Source organism: Manacus vitellinus, unplaced genomic scaffold (assembly GCF_001715985.3).
Source record: "Manacus vitellinus isolate BGI_N305 unplaced genomic scaffold, ASM171598v3 scaffold_0_pilon, whole genome shotgun sequence".
NCBI classification, from domain to species: Eukaryota; Metazoa; Chordata; class Aves; order Passeriformes; family Pipridae; genus Manacus; species Manacus vitellinus.
The window spans coordinates 4536079-4548697 of NW_021938789.1; the positions used below are offsets into that span (position 1 = coordinate 4536079).

Genomic DNA, 12619 nt, shown 5'->3' on the forward strand with positions numbered 1-12619 from the left:
ACTTTAACCTAAATTCCTCACAAATTATCTCATGTGTTTTTCTATGTCATAGGATTTATTTCCAGCAGTAAAGACATTTTTCAGTATTTTGCTGAAATACATTAAAAACCTATTTTTAAATTAAAAAAACCTTTTAAAAATTAAAAAACCTCCCAAGATTTTTAGCTGATATTAGAAGAAGTAATGAACTGAAATTAATATGCTAATATAAAAAAGAGAAAAGAGTTTTCTGAATGTTTCTGCAAGTTGTTTTTAGTATATAATCATTAATGCATTAAAATGTGTACAAAAATGCATTAAAGGATCAGGAATATTTTCCTGCAGGTACTTAGGACCTAATAAATAATGGATGTGATGATTAACTACATGGGCAGAAGTACAGAGCATTACCAAGAAAAAAACTGCATAAAATCTGGCCTTTGATTGTATGTGCACCATTTTTTTTTAATATACAAAGAACCCACTTGAATATGCTCAGTTGTGTGTGAAGAGAAAACAAAAGAAGTAAGCGCGCTTGAATTAACATTGTATTTTCAAATGAAACATTTAAATATTGCCAAGAGCAGTGAGGGTGTCTGGAACCCGGCGGAAGGGCAGCAGAGGGAGCTGAGCAGAGCACTGTGATGCCCTTCAGCGCTGCTTGAGCAGCCACAGAGGTTTGTGCAGGTCTAGAGAGCTGAAGTAAGACCACCACCAGGGCTTCTCCCTGCCTGGTGACGACCCACCTCGGGCCTCGGGCTGCCTGTGTTGGGCATGAGGGTCAAAAAGTTCCAGTGGGTCGTACGGGTCGTACGTGTTTTCCATGGAGCGGCGGAGGAGCTTGTTGGGCCAGGCCTCGGCAGGTCGCAACACAAAATCCACTCGCCCAGCCTGTTTCATCTTGGCAGGAATGGTGACCCTCTTCATCACCCGGCTGTATCCCGGTGCTTGGGCGCTGATTATGTATGTCCCTGGAGGCAGGAGTCGCCAGTAGTCTCCATCAGCAGCTTAGGAAAGGTAAAAGCACAATAAAACTTGATTTTTAGTCTCGCACCCTTTAAAGTTACGCAGTCACATACCCGTGCGCACACAGATAGCTCAAGCATTTAGGGGGCAGGCTGTGAAAGGATCTCACGCTCTGAAAAATGTTTGAATGCAAACTGTAGATGACAAAAAGAGACTTTGCCTGTGAAAACTTGGCCTTTGGGAGCTAATGGAGTAAAATTCACATACAAAATGTCAGCAACTGCTGTTCCTGTATCACAGGGAAAAGAAACTTTGCTTCGTTCTGCTTTCCCAAGGGTACAGAGAATAACTCCCAGAGAAATTAATTTAAAGCTATGTGAAACTTAAGAAAGTGAAATCAGAATCCAGGCTGCAATATATATATTTAGTATGTCTAAGGAGCTAAGAAATCCCTGCTTTTATTAAATTACATTCAATTACTTTGCAGACATTCTAGCACATAAGACTATGGAGTCAGAGCTGCAGCTGGTATAAATTGCCATTAGTGTAAAATGGGTGTAAATTTCCTCCAGCTGAAGGTTAGAGCCTGCAGGAAAAATCAGGGAATTTTAAAACAGAAAAAATTATTCTTTATTTTATATTTCCTTTATTTTGAATAGTAAGTCTCTTAGCTAAGTAAATGTTACGTTAATGCTATTTTCTTGTGGAATTTCTTTTTTTTAACACTGAAATCAAAAACTTTTTAATCATATAACATTCTTAACCCCATCTAACTAAAGAACAAATACTCCTCTTTCCTTCAATATAAACACATTTTTATTTAATTCTTAATCCTTTAAAAGTTCACTGCCAATGAGAAACCATTGTCTAGGAAGAAGTTTGAAAAAGACCCTAATTCATGCCAGAGTCTCCCACCAACCAAAACGATCTGCATCATCTCCACTATTGTATCCCCTCTAATGCTAGTTTTTTGGAAGCTGGAAAGCATCCATTACATTATAAGCCATTCTGGCTTTCCAAATTGATTCAGCAACTGCCATTAGAGCAAAATGTTACCATTCATGTCTTCTGTTTTGCACTCCTATGGCCTACCCTGTTCTCACCGAAATCAATAATAAAAACAGAGCATTGATTTCGATGACAGCCTAAAAGCTCAGAACTTTATGACTGTGAAAATTAGCAGTTACATGCCCCTCAGTACATGTTTACCAGTTGGTGGTAGGTATAATAATTCAATGTTCCAGTTTTTTTGCATTTGGTATAACTATTGTACAAAAATTGCATGTGTTTATACATTTCCACGTGAATAACAAAGGTTGCAGACCTTTCAATTACTGCAATTATTCTAGTTGTTGAAGTCAGAGTAGATCCTAATCTACTACCTACAACATGCTCACAATATCTCAGTTAACTTATTCCATCAGTGCTCCACGCTGATTACAGCCCCTGAGCAGAGCTATTGCCCTATTTCCCCAAACATTGGCTTTGGTGGACAGCAGACAACTCCAGGTAAAATTTTTCACGGCAAGAACTCTGTCATGCCAGAGACATGTCAAACTCAACAGCCAGCTTGACATGTCTTCTTTCTTGTTATTCTAGAAGCAAAGACACAGCTGAGCCTTCAGTTCTCTGTTAAGGTGCCATTTCTATCAAATATGACAAGACTTTTGCAGATTCAGCTCTCGGTACTTTCCCTCTGTCCCAGAAAAGATCTTAGACTGAAAATATTACCTGTGGTGACATCATGTTGAATGCCCCTGACTGAAATACGAGCATTTTTTATTGGGTTGCCAAACTTATCAGACACAATTCCTTTTATGCCCCGATGAACCTGGTAAAGCAAAGCAAAGTTAGATGGCAGTCACTTATTACAGTACCACTTCCTCAGCTTCTACAAGAAAACCCCTGCAGAGAGGAAACTGTCAAAAGGTTCAACCTGTTATAGAAGGTCTCAGGTGCTAATACCCCTTCAGATGACATTCCCTATTTAGGGAGCTACAGGGGGGCTATGAGAAAGGGATAATGGAGTCAGAGCTTTTTTTCGGGTGAGGAATGTGGCTCTGCATTGAGAGACCCTTCTGTGCACAAATCACTGGCACCTCATGATCCGACCACGGTATGTAAAGACTGCTTCTGAATGTCTGCCCTAGACCCAGAACCAGAAAGAAACGAAAAGTTAAGGCTTTAAAAACCAATCTGAGGCACTGTACACAATGAGAAGGCATCACTTTAGGTGCTTGGGACTCATCATCGCTCTGCTGCCTACGCTTCACTACCTGTCGGAATGTCATGACAGCAGCGTATGATATCCTTTCACCTTCTCTACAAGCACAGAACTGAACTGCTCAAGCTGTTGAGAAATGTGCTTGGTGACAATCTGAAGAGCAATGTGAATTCTGTCATACAAGGAGGTGCACAAAAAGCTCACTGTATTTGAAACTCAATAAAATAAAACAAAACAAAACAAAAAATCCAAGTATTTAAAAACTAAACCTCTTATGGTTCTCTTTTTACAATGTTCCAAAATGAAAATATTTGTCGTGGGTTTCTGTGGCTGGGTTTTGGTAGCGGGGGGTGGTTACAGGGGTGGCTTCTGTTAGAAGTTTCTCCTGTCCTGTGGAGCCAACGCCAGACAGCTCCAGGACAGGCTTCCTACCGCTGGCCAAGGCTGAGCCAATTAGGAGCAACAGTAACACCTCCAAGACAACATATTTAAAACCAAAAGATTGTTGCACAGAACAAATTCCAGCCAGGGAAGAGTGGAGTGAGAACATGGAAATAACAACCTAGACACCAAGGTCAGTGCAAAAGGAGGGTCAGGAGATGCTCCAGGCACCGGAGCTGAGGCCCTGCAGCCCGTGGTGCAGACTGTGGTGGAGCAGCTGTGCCCCTGCAGCCCATGGGGGACCATCGGGGTACAGAGACCCACCTGCAGCCCATGGAGGAGCCCATGCTGGAGCAGGTGGATGCATGAAGGAGGCTGTGACCCCGTGGGAGGCCCAGGATGGTGGGATGTCCTGCTGGAGACCTGTAGCCCATGGAGAAGGAAGCCCCCGCTGGAGTAGGTTTTTCCTGGGTAGGACTTATGGCCCCTGTGGGGGACCCACGTCAGTACAGCTCATTCATGAAGGGCTGCACCCCAGGGAGGAGTGACCCAAGGGACAGCACTTGGGGAAGAACTGCTGCCCGAGGGATGGACTCACACCGGAGAGGTCCGTCAGGGACTGTCTCCCATGGGAGGGACCCCACGGGAGCAGGGGAAGGGCTCCAACTCCTCTCCCTGAGCAGTGGCAGAAAGAACAACTGACCATAGCCCCCATTCCCTGTCCCCCTGCACTGCTGGGGGGGGAAGAGGGAGAACATGGAAGGAAGGAGGGGTGGGGGAAAGGTGTTTTTAAGATTCTTTTATTTCTCACTCTTTGGCTCTTATCCTGTTAGTAATAAATACAAGTATTATCCCGACTTTGAGTCTTGTTTTGCCCGTGAAGGTAATCAGTCACTGACCTCTCCCAGCTCTTATCTCTACTCATGAATTCTTAGCTGGTTTTTTTTCTGTCTCCTCTGTCTAGTTGCAGAGGAAGAGAGTGAGTGGCTTTAGTGGGTACTTGGTATCTGGCCAGGGTCAACCCACTACAGTATTTTATATTGGGAAGTCTATATGGTCTTTTTAAGTGAAAAATAATTCCATTTTGATTTTTTGTCTGAACTGTTATGATCAGCTTGAGCTGTTCTTTACTTCACTTTCCCACCTTCTTATTTTCCTCTCATTTTCCCCTCCCCAGTATCCTTTGTCACAAAAGAATAGAAAAAAAAGCACAAAGCATCAAAACAATGGGAAAAATATATTTGCTTTTCTGTTGGAGTATAAAGACATTTAAAAATAAACATTAAAATATCCAACTTTACAGAAATTCATAATAAAAAGCGGAAAATAAGATGTCTGGTCTAGTGACAGCAGTTTTTTATTTAAGATGAGACTGTGTTGTCACTGCTCTTGTTAAAAGGCCATTCTGTACTGAGTGGAGCTATTCACAGGAAGATTTAGGAACAGCTCAGTATAAGGACTTGAAAACTGGCCCTTATGATGAAGCACTGCAATTTGTTTTTCAACATGGGCTTGAGGATTTATCTTATGGATAGTGGATAAATCTGGTCAGAAGAGTCATCTTGGACCCAAATTTAATTTGCAGTGTAGACATACTCAAACAAGTATGACCTCATTCAACTTCAATAATAATTTTGCAATTGCAACATAACAGGATAAAAATGACAAAACTGAAATTTCTTTAACAATGTTGTTTTGGTTTCCTTTAGTAAATGAACTATTTTTCATTTTTCCTCAACTCCGTGCCATATGAGTTTGGGAGAGTGTTTTGATATTAATTCTCATGGGGAGAAGGGATAGGCATTTAGGAAAATGAATTCTGCTTCTGTGCGTTAAACCAAGTGGACTTGTACACACACCAAACAGCCTGGTACATATCAGAATAAGAAAAGTTTGAATTGGTTATGGCAGACTTAATCCTTATCGGGAGTAATTCAGTCATCCTTATCTACAAAGTAGTTTTGCTTACTGTCCTGCATTTACTCAAAAAGCTTTTCCAGCACAGACTTCTACAGTATCTCGCACTATAAAATCTTTACATCTTGAAGACTTCAATTGCAATATATATGGATTTAACCCAGCTCCATTTGGATTCACTAAAACTCATTTTCATCAGACAGCTGTAAAACGAAATGAGTTTGGTGGTCTGTACTGTAGACTTTATTGAATGATAATACTTACCACAAGTAGCAAGAGGTTGCTCAGAAAGGCCATAAAAACACTCCTAACAATTTTAAATTACTGCATACTCCATCAAAATAAGGCATGACAGAAAGCTAATCTACTAATGGTTGAGAGAAAGATGAGCAACTTCTGTTTCTGTGCTCACTTACTTATTGTCAGTGAGATATTTGTTTTTGCTGAGCTTAAACTTATTATTGAAAATTACTTTTAAATGGCATTTTAATGCTCAGAGACACACAGTTGTTCCTTTGGAACATTTGGCTTCAGATCTTTAAAAACTACTTCCATAAAGAAATCAAGATGGAAAGTGTGTAAATGGCATTTCTAGCAAGATTTTAGCTTAATCTAAATCTTGCTTTGGGACGGTAGGATTTGGGACACAAACACAGAATGAGGAAAGGAAAAAGTTTCAGGAAGGTCTCTGGAGAGCTGATCTTGTTGCTTTAATCTTCAAGAGAAAGGTTGATTCATACTTTTCTGAATATGTGGGTTTTCTTTAGTGTTAAATTTTGGACACATGATGTATAATATTGCCCAAAGTATTCACAGATAATTCCCTTTCTCAGTGTTTTCAAGGCCTTTACAGTCCTCAATCTCAACCTTTTCCTGCAGTACAGGCAGAATATTTTCTGCCTGTGGGTACTGCTACACAGACTGAGGCACTGAGAACCCCAGTGGAGTGTCATGATTGATTCAGCCCTATCTTGACAACTAACTAGGGGAACAGTAAAAAACCTAATACTGACAATGAAAAAGTTAAACTGTGAACACAAAGGTCTGTAAAAGCAGAGCCATACCATTTCCATGTAATTCAGAAGGGCACCTTTGTTTTCATGCCAGATTGTAAATAGTTCTTCCTCCAAAGGAAACTTTTCGCATCCTACCTCCACGGTAACTTCAAAGCAATTTGTGTGAAGGTAATTAAAATCTGCCATACCTACAGGTTTAAAAAGAAAAAGATGAGCTCATGAACAAGCAATGTAGCCTTTAACTGCAGCTTTCCTGCTGCAATCAGCTGAATGCCATCCCAGTGGGTGTAGATTATTATATTGCAAAGAATATATGCTAGTATATAAAAAGTATTCAACAAAATCAGAATTCAACAACTTGTTTCAACTACGAATTAACTAATGACAATGACACTTCTTTGAGGCAAAAAAGCATAATTTTAGATTATTATTCTCCTGACCAAGAAGTAGTGGTAGAGCGATGAGGATTGGTTAATCATGGTAATTGGATAATCGGCTGTATCAGAGGTGATTGCCAAGGGTCACCAGAACAGAAATGACCTTTTGCCATTATTATGTTCAAAACTGTTTCTGTACAAAAGACATTGGATATAATTTTGAGAAGAATGTAAGCCAAAGATACTTAAACCTAATTCTCACCCATGCCCCAAAGCATTCTCAATGCCTAGTTTCAACATAATTATTTGAGGATCAAGCTGAGTCCTATTTGAAAACACAACTGAACCACTGCTGAAAATTTATGAACACTGATATTTCGTCCATGCCAGTATTGCAGGAATCCTAAAGAAAACACAATACTATTATTGGAGAAATCAAACTAACAACAAAAGCACAAATGAATGGGATGTTTGTAATTTTCCCTGAAAAAAGAATTATTTAAACAGATTGAAAAATCAGCACTTGCAAAATGGATTCAAACTCGTGCTGCTAAGGAATAAGAGCACAGCATTAAGCATTTATTTCTACATTTCAGATTTGAAAAACAAAATTATATTATACTAAAGCATAAGTTATTAACTTTCCTCAAGTCACAGTGGGGCTGAATACATCCCATGTCATCTGAATACAAATGTTACCCACATACATTTTGCTACTTAAATCCCCTACAAGCTACGTTTTGCATGTGTATGACCTTAAGCAAATTGAAATGAATAAAATTACTTTGTTCAAACCCTTGTGTCTTATAAAGGTCACATAGAGGTTTTACCTCACTTGATATGGCAGTAAAGTGGTTTTACCTCCAGTGAAGCTGTACCACTCAGCACCATTTATGATACCTCCACGTTTTACAAAGTTTCCACCACAACGTAGTTCCGATTGGTCCGAGATGACGGGGTGTGCATCTGCATAGGCTTTAGCCAGCATTTTGAATACCTGTAACAAACAGTTTTGAAATACATTTGCTTTTACAAACTCTAAACATTGTCATTGCTGCTAGTAACTACTGCTGTTGCAAGCCCAGACAATGAGCCACCCACCCAGACACTGAGCCCCCTTGAGACTGAAGGAAGCAATGAACTGCTGTGCAAGGAAGTTTTCATTTTTTGCTAGGAAGTTTTCATTTGTCTTCTTCTCTAAGGTCCTTCTCTGCAATCCAATATATTTAGCCAGAGACAACATTTTGATTACCAGTGGATTTTGTGATACTTGGCTTCTATCTATCATCTGGGACAGGAGCAGAAGGCTTGATTGGTTGTGCTTCAGGTCCCAGATTTTAAAGTTGAAATTATCTCTCCCTGTTATTGTAGAATCCTAGAATGGATTGGGTTAGAAAAGTCATTAAAGATCATCTTGTTCTGACCCCCTTGCCATGGGAAGGGACACCTCCCACTAGATCAGGTTGCTCAAATCCACATCCAAACTGGCCTTGAACAGTTCCAGGGGTGGGGTATCCACAATTTTTCTAGGAAACCTGTTCCAGTGTCTCACCACTCTCACAGTGAAAAATTTCTTCCTTATATGTAATCTAAATCTACCCTCTTTCAGTTTAAAGCCATTCCCCTTTGTCCTATCACTACCTGCCCTCATAAAAAAGTCCCTCTCCGTCTTTCTGGTAGACCTCCTTTGGGTTGCATTTTATCTTTTGCTATTTTTACCCTTTAAAAAATACTTATATCACCTTCAGTCCAACTAGATTTTCACACTGACTGCTGCTGTTTAAAATAGACAGTGTCAATTTGCTTTGCACTTATCACTCACACAGGCAAACCTGACGGTTTGATCTCAATGACAGTTGCTTCTTTGTGGGGCAGAAACCATTCCCAAAAAGTGAATGAAAGGATGTGGTGATGTAGGATGTCACCACTGATTTCCTAAGAGTGTTGATATTGATGAAGAGGAGAACAGTCACTACACAGAAAGAAACAGTGACAGCGGCAGAAGAAATAGCAGTGATCTACAGAAACCCTTTATTTGAATCATGTTCCTGCCCTTCTTTTCCAGTATTTATTCCAACTTTGTACAAAAATACCCCCTCTCATTTTTGTTTATTTGAACTTCATCTGCAAAGGCTATGCTTTCAGAGTTCAAGATTGAAATTACAGCAGTTATCAGATGCTATTTGATCCTACTATTCATCATCAAGGGTTTCATTGCATATTGCTTAAGACAATGTGTGCAAGGAATTGGGTGACTAAAATATTAGTTTTAGAAGTAATCCTAAAACTTTATCCTTGATGTCAAAATGACCAATCACACAACATTGATTAATATTTATGGTTGTTTTTAATAATCACGAAGCTGAGTCAATTATGGGATCAGACAGGTTACCAGGGAAAGGTGGAAAGAGAGTGTAATATAAGTGCGAAGACAATTTACCAAAATACTTCTGATAACCAGACACTAAAAATTCTGACTTAATATAAAACATTTCTGCAGCTCCCTTGAGTTTCTATGTGTCTAAGTATTGTCCAGCAAAGAAAATTAAGTATCCTTCAAAGTTCTGCTGAAAAGAAGCGGATGTTAATTAAATTAAGCAGAACTTTTACTGCCAATAGTTCAGTGCCAGACTCAATATCTTCAATTTCTACTGCCAATTTGGGTACTACTTCTGAACATCCCGTGAAAGGTATTTGCTAAAATTTTGAATGTGCCAATGTGACTTAGGAGTATGTTCCTCAGCTTTTACAATGGCATCTGCAGATGTGCTATTTTCAGTGACCAAGTCTTCTCTTGTTTCACAGCAAGGGGTATAAGGCTTTTACCTGGTCACTAGTGTAAGTGAACGAAGACAAGTGGTAGTGAGAAGAGAAAGTGAGAATTCCAAAAGCAAGTTATATAGGTTTAAAAAAAAAAATTACACTTTTTTTTGAAAGAAATTAAAAGTTCCTGGATAACAATACATTTGTTATTACTTAGCAGTTAATGTATCACTAATCATGGACCTCAAAAAAAACTTAGATGTTTAGGTGTAATACTGTGGAACAAAATGGGAAAAAACACAGAGGAATCCTTGTGTCTTTGGTAGCATGATGCTTTATTTCATAAAATGAGGTCAGTGCTGTTACCTTGGTCAGCACTTTTACCCCACTAATTGTCTCAGGTTGGGGTTTTCAGGGGAATGAAAGGGAGTGTTTCAACTCACCAAAAGGAGTGGACTTGTTGTGGACCTTTCTGCTCTGGTGAGCAGAAGCATCGATGGAACTTCTTGTGTAACACAAAGTGAGTGCCTGCTAAAAACATCTGCCTCCCCAGAAGTCAAAACATGGGAAAGTTTTGAATAGGTAGGCTGAACCAGATGAAAGAATGTGAGTGTAAGGACATGGTTCAGCTTCGAGACTCCTTGGTCTCAGCAGGTACCAGCCCAGGCTGTGATACAGGATAAAGAGGCTTGAAATCTGCTGTGACTTGGAGCAAGTGCCAAGAGGATCCTTGTGCTACCACACACACCATGACAGAGTGGGGGGAGGCGGCAGCACCCACATAGATTTTCAAACAGGGCAACCTGGTTTGAATATATTTGTCAGAATTTGACTTTTTAATGTTTGGCCATTATCTGCACTGCAGCATTTCACCCTGGGCTGAAAGTTTCCTCTTGCACAGCAAATGGGAAAGGTCAGCAGTCAGGAAAAAGGTTATGGTTAATGTATGGCAGCTAAACCAAACTGCTTTATTTTGGGATGGAGGTTCTCTGCCAGCAGCATCTACAGATGACGTTGCTTAAATGCAAGTCACTTCACAGACACAGGTTTTGTAACTTTCTGTGCAAAACTTGAAGTGATACTGATAATGCTCTTAAGGTTCCTGTGCTGAGTCATTTGAAAAATTTGGTTTCATTGAGCACACCCCTATCCCCCTGCCACGTATATTTTAAACTTCCACATTTGCAGCCAACTTCCCAGACTTTGTAGCCACTGACTATGCAGCAGTCACCAGTATAAGGCTCCCTGTCTTAACAGTGTTGCAAACCAGGGATCCTTCAGGGCTTGTCCAGCAGTGCACTGCTCTGAGATGGAGCCCTTTGTCTGTGTGACTGTACCACTTCACTCAAAATACACATGCTGTCCCTGAGTGGAGATGATAGAGGGACTGCTGTCCTTCCATTCCACAGGTGAACTGCATTATAAGGCACACATGGCCATATTCCTTCACCATGTATTCTTAAACAAGGATAACCCTAGCCCAGGCAATGGGATATAAATGAACATGTTTATGATTTCCCCTAGTCCTCATCAAGAGCTTCTGTAGCTTTCATTAGCATCCACCAGATATTTCTTACATAGGCTTTTTACTGTGGAGTGCCTGGTTAATTTTACTGCTAAGTCATTTTCATATGTGCATAGTAAGTAGGTATTGTAAAGCTCAGAAGAAATGGATTGCTATACAAATGTTTAGCATTTATTAATTTATTATTAAATATTTAACATGTGGTAGTGAGAACTGTTGTTTTAGAAGTCAGACCAGAGATATGCTCAAAGATAACGAATGCTTCAAGTCAAAGATCAACTTCTGACGTTTTTCAACTGCTGTTCGTTATATAAAGAACCACTTTTCTTAGGGGGCCAGGGACATTTTTAGCATACTCTAGAAGGCTGATAATCTAGCTGTTCTCCTAGTGGGCATGTAGGCAATGAATACTAGATTGAGGAAACCAAAGGGAAATAGGAAAGATGGCAAAAAATTTCACAGAAGATTTACAGTGTGTCCCAAATGGGGAGCTTTCCAGGGACAAGAGGGAGAAACCTTTCCAGTTCAACTGACCTGGAATAAATGTTGCAAGGCTGCCACCATATGGTAGCCAGTCTTGTTTTTTTCCCCTCTACAGATTTCAGCAGAAAATAATACTGTTGGTCAGGCTTGTTCCTTTTCTTCTGGAAATCACTGGTAAAAATATCACAGCCTAGTCCCCTTAAAAATTAAAAGCCTGGATTTTCCTAGTCTGTGCTTTATGAAATCATATTTGGCTTCACAAAAGATGGGTAAATCTTTCCAGACCATGCTGATAGTGTGTAAATGATCCTATATTTTAAAGCACATTAAGTAAGTCTATAAATCAGAATCTCATAAAATTCTGAGTTGGAAGGAACCCACGATCTCATCAACTCCAGCTCTTAAAAAAATGGGCCATATGAGGATGAAACCTGAAATCTTGACATTATTAGCACCATATTCTAACCAACTGAGCTAATTTCATATTATATGTACGCTAATCTCATATTATATATACACTTGTATTACGTATATAAACGTGATTTATTACCTATTTAACACATACATGCATATACAGAGAGACACACCTACACAACCTAAATAAATCAAAGTTTGTTATTTGTTAAAAGAAAACATTTCCACATGGAAACCACAGGAGTTTGCTCTTACTGCAAAAACAATATTACCTTCTCATCAGGTGTAGGGGAGAACATTTTTTCTTCCATAGGATGCCTTGAATAGTCATAAGGATAGGTCACAACCAGCTCACCCCCATGGAGGCTGGCAGAGAGCACAAACGGGATAGACCTCAACCACTTCATGACTGCTTTTGTCTCAGGGGCCACCTGAAATCCAGAAGAAAAGAAAAGCTGTACTAGCCATGCAGCTCCAAAGGGATTTGGGCAGGATAAAGGCCAGTGGAGAAGAGAGTGTGTCAAAGAGAACGTTGAGGCTCTTTGGCTTTTCCATCCGAAAGGTTAATAAGGGG

At 39.8% G+C, this 12619-nt stretch overlaps 1 protein-coding gene across 1 annotated transcript in view; it reads right to left on the reverse strand.

Moving 5' to 3' along the window:
- Positions 1–609: 609 nt before the first annotated feature.
- The window catches only part of CPZ (carboxypeptidase Z), a 37067-nt gene continuing 25057 nt past the window's right edge, over positions 610–12619 (reverse strand). The window contains exons 7-11 of the mRNA XM_008920917.2: positions 12318–12476; positions 7722–7857; positions 6532–6671; positions 2677–2776; positions 610–986 (exon numbers count right to left, since the gene is read on the reverse strand). Coding sequence (XP_008919165.2) covers positions 631–986; positions 2677–2776; positions 6532–6671; positions 7722–7857; positions 12318–12476 — 891 coding nt within the window. The 3' untranslated portion in view covers positions 610–630. The remainder of the gene's footprint in view (positions 987–2676; positions 2777–6531; positions 6672–7721; positions 7858–12317; positions 12477–12619) is intronic.